Source organism: Sorex fumeus, unplaced genomic scaffold, assembly GCF_029834395.1.
Source record: "Sorex fumeus unplaced genomic scaffold, SorFum_2.1 ptg000002l, whole genome shotgun sequence".
Lineage (NCBI taxonomy): Eukaryota > Metazoa > Chordata > Mammalia > Eulipotyphla > Soricidae > Sorex > Sorex fumeus.
This window is the reverse complement of record NW_026606059.1, coordinates 6,001,552-6,018,459: the sequence shown is the minus strand read 5'-3', so window position 1 is coordinate 6,018,459 and position 16,908 is coordinate 6,001,552. Positions and strand designations below refer to the sequence as shown.

Here is a 16,908-nt window from a genome sequence, read left to right as displayed (position 1 = left end):
ATTGAGTAGCTGTTCAGTTCTAGCTCGTATGCCACAAGGACGCATATCTTTCTTCTTTTTCCACCCTGAACAGTCAAAAGGAGGGTCCTGGCGATAGCTTCAAGGTGAAGAGTCTCCTGCAGTGACACGGTCTTAGAAAGCAAACGCCACCCGCCACTCCTTTCAAAATCAGAAAGATTCACTAACGGAACTGCGATTTACAAACTTCAACTAGGAAGAAACAGAGGCCTTGAGTTGGAGCCTAATTTTTTGTTTTTCTGATTCCGTCAAGATAAGGTTTTATAAGTCAGGCAACCCCCCACTACAAAATACCCACAGGACAAAGGAAAACCCGTGCGTGGCTAGCTGAGGGACTCCTTCCCTGAGCTGGAGTTCAAGGGTGACCTGGAGGTCCTATAGCCAGTGTGGAGAGTGCCACAGTGTCCAGTGCCTGCCCCGACGTATATTATGTCTACCTGCAGAGCTGCGGGTACCAGTGACATCCTCGGACAGATGCAACAGCCACGACCTCACAGGTCCCGGGCCACGAGTCAACTTTCCCCCATCCTGACACCCCCTTGACCTTTCTGAGACACAGGGGGTGATTCCACTTCCCCAAGTCCCCGGAGCAGAGCCTGGCTCCTCTGTGCCCGCGTAACCCACTGGGGCAGACCGTTTCTCTGCTCCCTGCTCCTGACATGGAGTGAGTGCTCAGTGCCCGCGAGACGGCCTACCCGGCCTCCAGGGTTTCCAGAACTACGATCCTGGGCTCCTCCTGCCCAGGCACCCCTCAGAGCCCATCACAAAGTCTGACAGAGAGTTAAGAAGCCAGGGCCCCCGCACTCTTTCCTAGCTCGGCAAGTTGCTGGCCCCCACACTGGCTACAGGACATCCGGGTCACCCTTGAACTCCCGACTCAGGTAAGGATTCACTCAGCTAGCCACACTCTGCACAGGAAGCGAGGCTGAGGAGAGACACCATCACATACCACGCTTCCCCACGCTTGTGTCCCTGTCACCTCCTTTGTACCGGACACCCAGCACCGTCCCCTAAAGTAGGGATTCCCATATCCACTGGGTATGGCAGTAAACTCATCCTAGGGTCCAAGGGGCTAGACCTACGGGCAGCTGTCGAGTCTGGACACAATGCTAGTCCTTACACGTGAAGCTCCAGCTCAGCCCACAGCACCAGTAGCAGAGCTTATGTTCTGATCCTGTCTTCCGTGAGGTGCTTGGCATGAGCCCAAAGTTATTCCTTTCATCTTTTATTCCTAAGAAGGAATTTCCCAACTCTTAGAGGTCTGAAAGAAGTGGGAGTAAGAACAGGAGATCAGACAGCCCGCCCCAGTCTAAGTCTTCCGGAAGATGTGTCCGGTTACTTCAGACTTTACGGTAGCTGGTCTTCCAATATCAAGTCACTTAGTCAGTCTCAAAAAAAAAGGAAAACTACCGAGCAAGACACACAAAACTGAAGAGTCAAGAGTGGGCACCTTCTGATGTGCATGTCCTTGATCTACCAAGCATAGTCTGGGTTTCTGGAGCGCTTTTCTTTGCCCTTAAACACACATTAGGAAACACGTGATTCAAAGTAAACCAGCTCACAACTTCTCTGCCAGACCTAGGAATAACGGGAATGGCGAGTTCTCAGAGTTGGAGAGACACATTCAACAAGAAGGACTCAGAGGCGGTAACGTGAAAAAGGATCAGAGCTCTGTTTGCAGGGAAACGAAAAATCTCCTAAGTTAAGCATCACTCACACGTTCATATGATGCGACGCTTGCCCTACGTGGAATTCTTTCTCCAAACCACAGCACCAAGGATTCGAGTAAGCCGCATTGTTTTCATCACATGTGTGGACACGAATTGAGTATAAAGAGGCTGACTGAGCAGGTGACAGGCAACACAAACTCAACCCAAGGGCACGTGTCCTGTGTGACACCCCACAGCTGTGTCCGTAACTCGAATCACAACCACTGCTGGAGTCAAGGGGAACGCCTTCTCGGGGACAATTTCATTCTGGGTCTGAGCCAGGAAATCTGTGCGAACTGTACCCAAGGCAATCCCCGCTGGTACTTTACCTGAGCAGAAAAGTCAATGAGCTTGGGAAGCAGCACTTTGGCCCCTTCGGGACTCTTCAGGAAGTCCAGCAAGCTCCCTGTGGAGAGAGGAAGGGCAAGGTCAGGTGGGTTAAAAGCAACAAGAATGTCAAGAAATGGAAGGGTCATTATTCTTGGAGATGGGGAGGCACAAAAAAGATGGGCTTTGCATTCCCTTTGATGCCGCTTCCTGGAGAGGTCAAGTTCATTTCCTTTGACCTTTGGCCTGGTGTGAAGGAAAGGTTGCATGAGCTCCCTGTGACAGACGCATGTTCTCTGGGTTTCTCAGCAGTGTCTCTGAGCATGTCACCCTCGGGTACTCTGTCCCTACCCGCCCGAGGGGAGAGGAACCCCCTGATCTTCGGGGCCTCTCTGGGACAGCAAGTCTTCAGCATGGGCCAGCTCACAGCCAGGACTCCACACTGCAATGTCAGTAAGTTGCTGAAGTTCTTTCTGTCCTTTGGGAAAGAGCCACCACCAGAAAAGGGACATCGACAGACCACCACTGGGCTGCTTAAGACTTCATCTCTAAATCAAGACCTGCATGTACAAGCTGGAGCATCAGTCCAGGAGGGAGGGCATTTGCCTTGCACACAGCTGACCCAAATTGGATCCTTGCATCCCATATGGTCCCCCAAGCACCACCAGGAGTAATTCCTGCGTGGCAGAGCCAGGAGAACGCCCTGAGTGTTCACCAAAACAAAACAAACTTAAAAAGACCTGCTCTGGAATCTTGAGCCTCCGCCTGAGAGTAGCTTCGGGCAAGTTCCTCTGGGCAAGGTCCCTGGAAAGGAGACTTGTCCCCGTGGCTATATCAAGATGGGTTTGAAGCATGCATGGACTTGGGAAGCAGTAAGGACTCAGAAAATGTCCTGCTCCCTCCCCCAGACATAGCGCAGGTGCTTAGACAGCAGGAAAGGTTAAGCAAGATCACTCCTGAAGAGCATGAAGAAACTCCAGTATGCACTCAGTGATCAGTGAAGTTTCGATATTGAAACAGGAGAAACTCCTCTTTGCATGTGTGATAGAGAGTACTGTTAGTTAGCACAATTTGTAAGATGCAGAAATCTCGGAGTCTGCTTCTGACTTCATGCAGACTAAGTTTTAGGCGCTAAAGTGATTTTTTGTTTTTGTTTTTCAAAAGCTGTTTTTTATGGAAGGACTTTGAGGGATTAATAGAATTAATTTCGCTTATTTTTCTTTATTTTCTTCCTGTGTTCCTCTGAAATTTACTTTTTTTAAAAATCACTGTTTTGTTCCTCTGTTTGTTTGTTTTTGGGCCAAACTTGGTGGTACTTACAGCTTACTCTTGACTCTGCTCAGGGATCACTCCTGATGGCGTTCTGGGGACAATAAGGGGTACTGGGGACTAAACCCAGGTGCATCGCATGCAAAGCAAGTGCCTTATCCTCAATGCTGTCTCTCTTGTCTCCCATTTGGAATCACTGTCACCCTTTTGTTCATCGATTTCCTCGAGCAGGCACCAGTAACGTCTCCTTCATCCTAGCCCTGAGATTTTAAAAAGTGCCACATTCAAGGCTCTTTCAGGGTCAGGGAATGAGATCCATCATTGTTACTGGTTTTGGCATATTGAATATGCCCCGGGGAGTTTGCCAGACTCTGCCGTGTGGGCAGGATAGTTTGGGTAGCCTGCCAGGTTCTCCAGAGTAAGAACTAGATAATAAGATAATTCAGTTTTTTTATAAAAGCATTTCTACTGAGAAAAAGGGATTGTGCCTGCCACAGAGGCGGGAGGTGGGCGAGGTAGGGATGGGGAGGGAGTGTTGTTTGTTCAAACAACAAAATTGCTGTTTGAATGTGTACTCTGAATCATGAGAATGGGCACTGGTGGAGGGATGGGTGCTCGATCATTGTATGACTGAAACGTAAGCACGAAAGTTTGTAAGTCTCTAACTGTACCTCATGGTGATTCAATAAAACAATGTTTTTTAAGAGAAAGTATTTCTACTGAACTGGAGGAAGAAAGGTGACGGTTCAAACCCTTTTATCTGAGGGAGATTATTATAAATGGAAGAAAAGAGACTTGAAACCCCATCTTCCATTACTCAGTGGTTATACAGGAGCTTCATCTGGGCATGACTTTTTGCACACTCTATTAACAATAGCAACAGTTCATAATGGCATCCTGAACATGCAGATAACGCTAAGGAGGAAAACGAACAAGTTTTAGAGTTGTGAGAACTCACACTTTAGCTATGGAGCAAAATGCTAGTGTTTGAAACACCTGTTATTTGACCAGTATTTGATATGCCGAGTCTGGCAAACTCCCCGTGGCGTACCCAGTATGCCAAATACCAGTAACAATGATGGGTCTCATTCTCCTAAAGAGCCTTGAATATAATCTCAGGGCTAGGATGAAGGAGACGTTACTGGGGCCTGCTCGAGGCAATCGACGAATAACAGGATGATTTGTGATTTGTGATCTGATATGCCAAACACAGTAACAACAAAAGTCTCCAATGGAGATGTTACTGAGCCCGCTCGAGCAAATCGATGAACAACGGGAGGACAGTGACAGTGACAGTCTAAAGGCCATAGTGGGTGGATGGGGCACTCTTCTGGAGTTTGATACAGGAGACAAGACTATCTTAGTTGCAGAACACAGGTGACTTCTGGTGAGTTGAGGAACGTGCACTGATTTCTCAGGCTTTCCAGGTTTTCCTCAGTGAGTCACTGTTCCCAAGTGCCCCCGCTCTGCACAGTTCCTGGGCACGCAGGAAAAGCTTCAAGCCTTGCGGATGCTCCCGCCCAAGTACCCACCTTTGGCCATGTACTCCGTGATGATGTAGATGGGCTCCTCCTTGGTGACCACAGCATACAGTCTCACCAGCTTGTCGTGCTGAAGCGTCTTCATGAGATTTGCTTCCTCCAGGAAGGCCTGCACGGACATGGTGCCCGGCTTCAGGGTCTTCACCGCCACTTTGGTGCTGTTGTTGTAGAAGCCTGGGAAGATGGCAGGGAGGCGGGCTTCAGCAAAAGGAACTCAGCCCCCTAACGATGGCCATCCCACCCTGAGTGTGCCTGTCTCATCTGGTCTCGGAAGCTAAGCGGGGTCGGGCCTGGTTAGTCCTTGGATGGGAGAACCCAGCCCAATACGCACAGAAGAAAATCTCATTACAGAGAGAAACAGTGCAAGTAAAACGCCATAGTCTTTGCTCGAGAACATTCGGGGAGAGCCGTGAAGAGTATCCAGCAATACTCCGCTGCTCTTAGAACAAAGTCATACACTTTTTTGTGAAATCAGTCAGACGGAGGGACACAGGCAGAATAATCTCTCACGGGTCGGACTTAAAGATACTCAGCAAGACAACAACAAAGGGTTAAGTTGCAGTGGGAGTAAAATAATGGGAGAAATGATCCACACAATTGAATTGGGGCAGGGGGTTGAAAGGAAAAAGTTCTGCGGCTTTTGGGGGACGGAGGTGGGTATATTGGTGATGGGTGTGGTGTTGGAATTATATTCATGGGAAACCATTATTAATAGCTTCGTAAGTCACAGAAACTCAATGTCATCAAGTTAAATTAATACTGGGGCCACTTAAAGGGTTTAAGATCAAGAGATTTTATAAAATAAAGTAAAAATGGGAAAGCCAAAGTTATAGTAAAGCAGGCTGGGTGTTTGCCTTGCACCTGGCTGGGCTGGATTTGATCCTCGACCTCTCATAGGGTCTCTCAGCCCAGCTAGGAGTGATCCCTGAGTGCCGACAGGAGGATGGCCAAGTGTGGCCCCCAAATCCAAAATGTATATGTGTTACTCTACCACAAGAAGTAGGATTGTTTTCTAATTGTTCTTTTTTGGGGGGTTGGGGAGGTAGAGGTGGACTGTAAGCACAGCTCAGGGGCCTATTCCTGGTCCTGTGTTCAGGAGTGTCCCCGGCAATTTTGGGGGGACCATAGATGGCTCTGGGGATTTGAACTGGGATCAGCAAGGCAAAAGGAAGCAACTTACTCTTGTATCAACTCTCTGGCCCCATAAAGACCAAAAAAAAAGAAAAGAAAAACCTGGGGCTGGAGCGATAGCACAGCGGGTAGGGCGTTTGCCTTGCACACAGCCAACCCAGGTTCGATTCCCAGCATCCCATATGGTCCCCTGAGCACTGCCAGGAGTAACTCCTGAGTGCAGAGCCAGGAGTAACCCCTGTGCATCGCCAGGTGTGACCCAAAAAGAAGAAAAAAAAAAGAAAAACCCCACACAAATATTCTTTATACACACACATAAACCCACGTGCATAGCACACTGTAATCCTCACTTAGAATATATAAACCTGTGACCTATGCAGAATGGACTGGAAGAGAGGACCCCAGCATACGTAGAATCCTGCTTTACTCCCAGTGCTGCACAATTTTTTGTTATTTTTTTTCACCATACCTTTCACTAGTAACCTGATTTTCAACCAGAAAAGAAGTTTCTAATTAAAGTTTCTAATCAGAAAAAGTTGATGGTCCCATCAATGGCCAAGACGCAGAAACTATAAAACCCAGCTCCTGGAGGAGAAGAGCGCAGTCTCCTGCCCCCGGGGCCTGGCTGTCCTCACCGGGGGCCCCTTGGAGGGGGGAGGGTTGAGTTTCTCTCCCCCCTTCGCCCCGAGCAGAGCCCCAGCAGCTGAGGACCTCCGGAGCCAGCCACGGCCATGCTGGGACCACTCTCCACACGTCCGGATGGGCCTCATGCACGAAAGATCTGGCAGAGGAACCCAGGCATGCGGGTCCCGGGGCTGAGGTCTCCAAGCCTACTCAGATTGGGACTGGGCCTTCTCCAACCAGACCCCCCATCTTCCAGTTGTAGGCGTCACACCCACCAGCTGCCGCCAGCGCCAGGTTGGTCCCATCAACGGCCAAGATGCAGAGACTAAAAAACCCAGTTCCTGGAAGCGACATCTTATTATCTTATTTTTCCTTTGGAGAACCTGGCAGGCTACCAAAAGTATCCTGCCCACATGGCAGAGTCTGGCAAACTTCCCGTGTCGTACTCAATATGCCAAATACCAGTAACAATGATGGGTCTCGTTCTCCTAATCCTGAAAGAACATTGAAATGGCTCTTTTAAAATCTCAAGGCTAGGAAGGAGACGTTACTGGTGCCTGCTAGAGGAAATCGACGAACAACAGGATGATTGTGATGGTGATCGTGAATCAGAAAAAGAGCTTCCTAGTTTAAAAAAATGACATATGTAGTGACCTTTAAAGTGCCGTCTGTGGAGCTGGGGCAATAACCCAGAGGAAAGGGGGCTTGCTTTGCATACGGCCCACTCGGGTTCGATCCCTGGCACCCCATATGGTCCCGCAAGCTCACCAGGAGTGACCCCTGAGCGCAGAGCCAGAAGTAAGCCCCTCACCCTGCAGAGACACTGTGGGATCCGGTCTCCTTATCCCAGCTCCCAGGACCTGCCCTCAGGGCCCCGCCTCGGGGACACGCTTCACCCTCAGACTCACTTGAGCCTCTTCCCTGGGGTTTGCTGTACAGAAGTGTGGCCCGTCCGGTTCCTGCTTCTTTCATCTGTCCTGAGCTTCTCTGGGAAGCTCCAAACAGAAAGGCGAGGAGGGAGAGGCCTGCGGTTACCCCGGGAACTGTGTGGGTATGAGGCCAGTTCTAAGAAACACATGGAGAAACATGGATTCTTTTGGGGTCATATTATCTTTTTTGCCAAACATCCACCACCCTTACTTATCTCTAGGATGTCGAATTTGGGGAGACATTTTCTCTCATGTGCTCTTTTCTATTTTGATTAAATTAGTGAACAAGTCTGTTTCTTATGTATTTATTTTATTTATTTATTTTGCTTTTGAAGCGATAGCACTGCAGTAGGGAATTTGCCTTGCAAGCCGCTGGCCCGGCCAAGCAGGGTTCAATTTCTCCGTCCCTCTTGGAGAGTCCGGCAAGCTACCGAGAGTATTTCGCCCGTACTGCAAAGCCTGGCAAGCTCCCCGTGACGTATTCGATATGCCAAACACGGTAACAAGTCTCACAATGGAGACGTTACTGGGCCCGCTCGAGCAAATCAATGAATAACGGGAGGACAGTGCTACAGTGCTACAGCTTTTTGGGTCACAGCCGGCGATGCTCAGGGGTTACTTCTGGCTCTGCACTCAGGAATTACTCCTGGCGGTGCTCGGGGGACCATATGGGATGCTGGGAATCGAACGTGGGTGGGTCTCATGCAAGGCAAATACCCTGCCTGCTGTGCTAGGACTCTAGCCCCTCTGTCTCTTTTTTAAACGAGAAGGATTTACCTTTGTCTACCCTCAAATGGGAAAAAATATAAGGGGCTAGTGCACAGCTAACAGCCCTTGAGAACAGGTTGATCATTAAACCTCATCTCTCTAATAAAATTTTTCCTTTCATGTCCCACTTCGGTGTGTATTTGATAGCAGCTTGTCGTATCCTCAAGAAAATGAAAGGATGTTGTATATAGAATGAGTGTTAGAACATATGGTTAGACAGACATAAAAAGGTAAAGGCCCTCCCGTTGATCGTCGATTTGCTCGAGCGGGCCCAGTAACGTCTCCATTGGAGACTTTGTTGTTACTGTGTCTGGCATATCGAATACTCTCGGTAGCTTGCCGGGCTCTCCAAGGGGGCGGAGGAATCGAACTCGGGTCGGCCATGTTGACCGCTTGTAAGGCAAATGCCCTACCCGCTGTGCTATCGCTCCAGCCCAGACAGACATAAAAGCTGAGAAAATAGTGAATATATTAAATTGATTGGCTGATTGTATAATATAATTGTTCCTTTGGTTCTAAAGAGAAAATTTAAAGTAAATTCCTTCTAAGAAGTCTTTTAATATTGTATTAACATCAAGCGAATCTATTATAAATTTGTTTAAAACTCCTTACAAAGATGTTCAGCCATATTAATAGAGCAGTGACAACGAAAATAGACTTTCTGGAGTGTAGGGTGGGGGTAGAAGGATGGGAGGATTAGGGTAGGAGTGAGAGGAAAAAAAAAGAAAATAGACTTTGTGACATATGAAACCACATAGAATAAAAGAATTCTTGGAGTTGAGAAGATAGTACAGAAGGTAGGAAGTTTTCCTTGCATGCTCCTGACCAGGGTTCGATTCCTGGCACTGCATATGTTCCCCTGAGGCCACCAGACGTGACCCCTGAGTGAGTCAGGAGTGAGACCTGAGCCCTAAGCACTGTCGGATGTGACTCAAACACAAAACACAAAATAATCTTTGCAAATCAGTAAGCAAAACTGAATAATAGGCAAAGGGTGAGACGGGTGTTTCAAGGAGTAGAAATCCTAAATGACTAATGAGACTGTGGAAGAAACTCAATCATACTACTAAGCAGAGAAATGCAAATAACAAGATCTGGAGAAAACCCCAGCAAGAAAGAAGTTCCAAGTGTGGCAATCCTGACACTGCTTCCCTCTTTGTCCTGTTCTGGGCTTCTCTGAAATTCAGTGGTAAAGCTTCTGCCTGTAGCTCTAGTCCTGGGGCCAAATTGGATGTTGACAGAAAACAGACTCCTTCAAGTTAAGGATTTTGCCTGCACAGACTTGAGAGCTGGGCCAGTCTAGAAGCTACAGTCTTGAGAACCGAACCGTGCGCGTCACGGGGCGTCAAATCTGGGAGAAGCACATTGGGAGCAACTCGGCAGTGTTTAGTAGAGATGAAAACGGACTCATCTGTGATCCCACCATCCACTGCTGACCACCCTGGAGAAACTCATGTGTCTTTGTATCTGCACAGAAAGACTCACAGCAGCAAAATTCATAGTACCCCACCGTACTGGACACAAGTCCAGTTTCACTGACAGGGAAACCAACAAACGAACCCGACTCTGTATTCTACAGAGCGAAGACGGTGAGTGAGGGGTGGTACCCACACCCAAACCAGGATTAAACTCACAGTGCCATGTTGAGTAAAAGAAACTAAGAGAGCACAGGCATAATGAGAATACTTTTCACTTATATGGGGGGGGGGGGCAGGAAAACCAAGCTACAGTGTATTCCTATATACAAAATAGTACACGCATACACAAAACCCAGGAATTACCAAGAAAATCAGAGGCAGAATTGCCGTTGGGAGGCAGGTATATTCTCTGGGGACAGGGACTGTGATTCTGTGATGGGAATGGATGGAGTGGGGGGATGGGGAGGGCTCTGAGTGCTCCTCTAACCTCAGTGGTCACTAGGCCAGTTTTGTTTCTGTAATTCCTTAAAATGACATATCTGTGCTATCTATCTTTGATAACAAGAATACAGGGGAAAAATTCCTTCAGTCATTAAAAGAAAGGAACTCATCAAGACTTTCACCTTGGGGCTGGAGCAATAGCACAGTGGGTAAGGTGTTTACCTTGCATGCAGCCGACCCCGGTTTGATTCCCAGCATCCCATATGGTCCCCTGAGCACGCCAGGGGTGATTCCTGAGTGCAGAACCAGGAGTAACCCCTGAGCATCACCGGGTGTGACTCAAAGAGAAAAAAAAAAAAAAAGACTTTCACCTTACATAAAATCTTACATAAAATTATAGGTAGATGATAGCACAGCCGGAAAGGTATGGCCTTGCATGAGGCTGATTTTGCTTCAATTTTTGCAATCCCATTTGGTCCCCTGAGCCACGTTAAGAATGATCTCTGGGCACAGAGCCAGGAGTAAGCCTTGAGCACCAGTGGGTGTGGCCAAGAACAAAAACTTATATAAGAGGATCACTGTCACGGTCCTCCCGTTGTTCATCGATTTGCTCGAGCGGGCCCAGTAACGTCTCCATCATGAGACTTGTTGTTACTGTGTTTGGCATATCGAATACCTCACGGGTAGCTTGCCAAGCTCTGCTGTGTGGGCGAGATACTCTCGGTAGCTTGCCGGGCTAAGGGAAAAAATCAGTTTCCCAAAGATAGGGGAAAAGGTTGCCAGGCAAGACTGGTGGCATGAAGAAGGCCAAGCCGGGTGTAGAAAAACAACTCGACCGCTCACGAGAGGCACAAGCTTCCGCCCAGTGTTCGCCCAGTGCCACGACTTGAAAACGAGAGGGCAGGTTTTCGCCTTGCATCAAAGGCAGATTTTTATCAGAGAGCAAATTTCACTTGACTCTGAGACTTCCCACAGGTGTGCAGGCCCAGTCCCATGGGAAGACTTCGGTTAAAATAAAAACAAACAACCTTCAAAGGGAGCAAAGAACTTCCTGCAGAGTTCCGCTTTGCCAGTTCAGGAAGACGGAGGCCGAGGCGAGCGTGACTTATCCAAACATGCCTCAGGACCGCAGAATGGAGTCAGAACCGAAACGCCCGTGTTGGGAGTGGGAGAAGGATTCACTGCATCGGGGCTGGCATCAGTGGAAACGTTGCTAGCAGACTCCAGGCAAAGTCAGTTCCTCTCTTTGGCAGAATCTCAAAAGAGGCCAAGCGGTGACAGGAAACAGCATCCCGAGCTTTGCCGGGCAGTAGGTTCGCTCTGAACTCAGCAATCCGTGGGGGGAAAGCTGTCACCCCGCCAGATGTCAAGAGGATCACAGGGACAGGAGGAAACAGCTTGCAGAGAAGCTCCCCCGCGCCTCTCCCACGACCCCGTCCTCCCCATAAAGTCACTTCCTAGTATTTGTCCGTTAGCTCAGACTAGGAAACGCGGCCGCTGGTCCCCGAACCAGCTCTCACGCGTGGCCAAGCACGAGACTACGCATCTGACAGGGACGGAAGCTTTAGCTGGTGGCTCAGGTTCCATCGGTGATAAAAGCATTTGGGAAAGGCCTTTGAGAAGGGTCAAGCCGCCTCTGGCCGCCGGAGGTGACCGAGATGCACATCCACAGGGTGAGAGACTGTGACATCTCTGATCACTGTTCCCCTTGGATGGCTGCCCAGCCTCGTCTGCTAAACGCATTCCGCACTGACGTGATTGTGGCAGGGAGGGACTTCCTGACAGCCAAGGTCACAGAGCCTCGTCTGCCAGGGACCATAGGTTGAAAAAACGTGGAATATTTATCATTTCTCTTCTTAAAGTAAATAACATAAAATTTCTCTTTCTTTCTTTCTTTCTTTCTTTCTTTCTTTCTTCTTTCTTTCTTTCTTTCTTTTTCTTTCTCTCTCTTTCTTTCTTTCTTTCTTTCTTTCTTTCTTTCTTTCTTTCTTTCTTTCTTTCTTTCTTGGCAGTGGGGATCCACACCCGGCGATGCTCAGGGGTCACTCCTGTTCTGCACTCAGGAATCACTCCTGGCGGTGCTCGGGGGACCATATGGGATGCTGGGAATTGAACCCAGGTCGGCTGTGTGCAAGGCAAACGCCCTACCTGCTATGCTACCACTCCAGCCCTTCTCTCGTTCTTGCTTGACCCGGTTTCTCCCTTCTACACCTTCTCCTTTTCTTCCTCTGCTTTCTGTTTTGTTCGTTTGTTTTTTGTGCTGCTTGGGGCCACACTCGGTGCCGGGTGTGGGACGAGGCCATGGTGGGATGGAGCTGGCATATGCGTAGCCTGTGCTCAGCCCACTGAGTTCTCTCTCCAGCCCTCATCTCTCTCTCTCTCTCTCTCTCTCTCTCTCTCTCTCTCTCTCTCAGCAGTGGGCCTACGTCGAGTGATGCTCAAGGATTACTCCTGGCTCTACTCTCAGGGATCACTCCAGGCAGTTGCTTGGAAACCTCATGGGATTGGGGGGGTCAACCTGGCTTGGGGGCGTGCAAGACAAGCACCTTACCCACCGTACAATCTCTCCAGAGCCCCTTCATTCCTTTCTTGCCTCAGTCCTTTCTTCCTAGTTCCTTTCTTTAATTAAAAAAAACTGATGACTACCAGTGTCACCATCCTGAAAATGACATTGTACAGCCACCTCCAATTATTCTTGGGGAAAACGGAATAAAGGCTAAACGGGAGGTATTGCAAAGGGTGTTTGGAGGCTCCTCCCAAGAGGGGAGATGCATGTCGAAAGTAGACTATGGACTGAACATGTTTGCCACTCAATGCCTCTTTTGCAGACCACAACACCCAAAGGGAGAGAGAACACAAGGGATTGCCCTGCCACAGAGGCAGGGGGGATGGGGGGATGGGGGTGGGAGGGATATTATCCATGGTGGTGGAAAATGGGCCCTGGTGGAGGGATGGGTATTTGATCATTGTATAATCGAAACCCAAGCACAAAAAATTGTAAATCTACAACTGTACCTCATGGTGTGTCACTAGTAAAAAAAAAGGGAGGTATTGCTATTAATCCTTTCACATAGTGATAGACTTATTGAAATAACATTTACATATCATATTATTTCCCCAATACATTGGTTTTTCTATATTCAGAGCTGGCAAGAATAATCACCAAATGATTATTGGGGCTCACCTTTCTTTCCTTCCTTCCTTCCTTCCTCCCTCCCTCCCTCCCTCCCTCCCACCTTCCTTCCTTCCTTCCTTCCTTCCTTCCTTCCTTCCTTCCTTCCTTCCTCTCTCCTTCCCTCCCTCCTTCCCTCCCTCCCTCCCTCCCTTGTTTAATTTGTTTTGGCTTGGAGGCCATACCCAGTGGTCCTCGGGGCTTACCCCTGCTCAGAGATCTCTCCTGGTGCAGCTCAGGGATCAGGTGGGTTGCTGAGGATTGTAACCTAGGCTGGCTGTGTGCAAGGTGAACATCTTACCTGCCGTGCTGTTTCTCTAGCCCTCTGTTGGGGCATTTTATCCATCCCCAAGCCTCAATGGCCATTGTAGTGACTTACTTTATCTTTCTATTCTTTTCCCAAGGCAGCAACTCATTTACCTTCGGTATAACTGTGTCTCTTTCAGCCACAAATGGACTTTTATTACTCTGTGGTTCTGTGTCTGACCTCCTTCATTTATCATAGTTTTTCTTTGTTTGGTTTGTTTGTTTTGGGACCAAAGCGGCATGCTCAGGGCTTACTCCTGGCTCGGTGCTGCTCAGAAATCACTACTGGTGGGTTTGGGAAACCATGTGGGATGCCAGGGATTGAACCCGGCTCGGTCATGTAGAGAACAAAAACCCTACCCACTGTACTGTCTCTTTGGTCCCCAACTTAATGTTTTTAAGGGTCATTCACATTGCTGCATGTGAAACTCCTTTGAACTTATTTTGACTAAAAAAATATCCTCCATGGATAGTTTGGGGTTTTTTACACTTTATTGCTACTGTGACTCATGACATTAAAAACATTCATGTAAAATTTATGTGTGCTTATATTTTCACTTGTTTGTTACTCCTGTAACTGCACTGAACCTATAATGATTTAGAGATGAAAGTTAATTAGAGAAACAACAAGTGGTGAGAAGGGAAATCGGGGCTAATTTCTCCCCTCAATCTTATTTGTTCTACTGCTACTGGAGTATCTTTCTAATGAAGTCAACTATTTAATAATTCTTTGATGCTCAGATCATCGATTCGAGATTTCATTCAGTTCTTAGACCATCCCTACATGCTGGGCTCATTATAATTCCCATTTCAGATGCAGTTCGATGGCCTCTTTTGACTTTTAATCTTCATTTTTTGGTGGGGGACGGGATCACATCTGGTGGTGTTCAGACCTTCTGCTGGTTCTGTGCTGCAAGGTCACTCCTAGTGGTGTCTGCGGGAACACATGTGGAGCTGGGGATGGAACCAGGGTTGTGACCAGGGTCACGTGTTAGCCCCTGTAGTATCTCTCTGGCTTTTATTTAGTTTGTTTTGGGGCTACACTCAGCAGTTCTTAGGGCTTATACCTGGCTCTATACTCAGGAACCACTCCTCATGGGATCATATGGGATGTCAGGCACAGAACCAGGTCAGCTGCATACAAGGGAAGTACTATCCCCACTGTACTTTTCTCTGGTCCCTGCCTTCCTTTAAAAGTGAACAAACAACATCTTTGAAAGATGGGCAAAGGTATTGTAGCCACTTTTCTCTAAAGACAGACAAACAGCCAGTGCACATTGAAAAGATACTCGACATGACTGAAATTTAGAAATTTTAATATTCAAAACCATGAATATTAAGACACTCACCTCACGTTATTTAGGATGGCTGCTACAACCAAATGAAAACAACAACCACAACAACCGGAAATAACAACTGCTGGTGAGATCTGGAAAGGTTTGGTTGGGTTCGTGGGAATGGAAAAATGTGTAGATACTATGGGAATCTCATGGAGTTTCCTCAAAAAAAAAACCACACGATGTCAAGTCATGTGGCTATCTCAATTCCATGAACAGGCTAAGAGACTGGAAGCAGCCTCTCAGAGAGCTTAATTTTACTTATTTCTTTATTTTTTTTTAAAGATTTGATTATTGAATCACTGTGAGATAGACCCTTCCAAAGCCGTTCATGATTAGGCTTTAGTCATATCATGTTCCGCACCCATCTCAGAGAGCTATTTTTACACATATGTTCATGGAACACTATTCACAATTGCTAACTGGTGGAAGCAAATAAGGTGCCGATTGGGGGCTGAACTGATTAACGAAACAGCAGACATACAAAGAAACGCTTTTTAAACACGGAAAGAAGAAATTTTCTGGTGCTGGGGACAGAACTTGGGTCTCACACATGGACAGCCAGTGCCCCCAAAACCTCCAATTTAATTCTACTATCCCTGCTCCTATTCTGCAGAAGGGATAAAAAAAAAAAGTACATGTAAATACGTAAATACAGGGTTTGGAGAGGTAGGACAGCTGATAAGATGCTCATCTTGCAGACAGTCAATCTGTTCAGTCAGCATTGGATATCGTTCCTGAGCACAGAGCCAGAGGGAAGACCCAATGGCCACCAGGTATGGCCCCCAAACAAACAAAACAGAAATAAATACAAATACTTCATGGGGGCTGGAGGAACAGCACAGTGGGGAGGGCGTTTGCCTTGCACACAGCCAACCTGGGTTCAATTCTCAGCACTGCGTATGGTCCGCGGAGAACCGCCAGGAGTAATTCCTGAGCACTGCTGGATGTGACCAAAAAGGAAAACAACAACAACAACAACAAAAATACTTCATGGTGAAGAAGGGAAGGAAGCAATATTTATAATAACAATTTGATGGATGGGTCACAAGCTACATATAGAATTATCATAAACCCAGCAATTCCATTCCTACACTAGCAAATACAGATATCCAAGAGAAATGGAAACACTCATCTGCACAATAATTTACACAAACAAAAGGCCAAAGTAACATCATTCACAAAAGCCAACAGGTGGAAAACTCAAGACCCATCCACAGAGAAACGGATAAACACACTGGGATGTGTCGTGCCATCAATATCACTCAGTCCTAAAAGAGGAGGAGATTCTGACACATGCCCAGGGCAGTAGCTGCATTGTGAGGACATGGTGTAACCCGACAGACCAGACCCAAAAAGGACAGTTGGGTGTTTTTTTCCTCTACGCGTCTACTTAGGCGAACCACCCAAAGCTGTCACCTTCAGAGACAGGAAGTCGCAAGTGGGGAGGGATGGTGCGACTGTTGAACGGGAACAGAGCTTCCTCTTGAAAATATTTCAGAACGAGACAGACAGCAGTTGTCTAATGATGTGAAAGTAGTTAAGCGTCACCTAGCTGTTTGCTTGCAAATGACTGACAGAGCTGTGTGGACTCCGTGTCAAGAGCAGGGGCGCCAGGATGCTGTGAGGACGCAGGGTCCGGAGGGTGGGAGGGCTGAGCCGAGGCGGAAGCTGCTGCCCCGGGTGTGGCTGACCACCAACAGGGGCCGGGGGGCCCTGGCAAGCAGCTCTGAGCTAGAACAGTCAAAAGGAAGGACACGCGTCTGTGCACTTGGCCTTTGCGGGAACCACAGACAGATGGCCACAAACACGTCCAGCGAGGAAGGGCTTCAGTGCAGGATGGTCCCTCACTGCCGTATTTAAAGGACTCCTCAACTAAAGCCGAGGCAGCAGGAGAGAACTGGGCAGATCTGGGTAC

The 16,908-nt window shown here is 47.9% G+C and overlaps 1 protein-coding gene across 2 annotated transcripts in view; it reads right to left on the bottom strand.

The window, feature by feature from the left end:
* Window positions 1-16,908, bottom strand: part of LYN (LYN proto-oncogene, Src family tyrosine kinase) — a 123,142-nt gene that overhangs the window by 34,052 nt on the left and 72,182 nt on the right. For both annotated transcript variants that reach the window (XM_056107440.1, XM_056107483.1), the window contains exons 9-10: window positions 4,856-5,038; window positions 2,057-2,133 (exon numbers count right to left, since the gene is read on the bottom strand). In XM_056107440.1, the coding sequence (XP_055963415.1) occupies window positions 2,057-2,133; window positions 4,856-5,038 (260 nt within the window). The remainder of the gene's footprint in view (window positions 1-2,056; window positions 2,134-4,855; window positions 5,039-16,908) is intronic.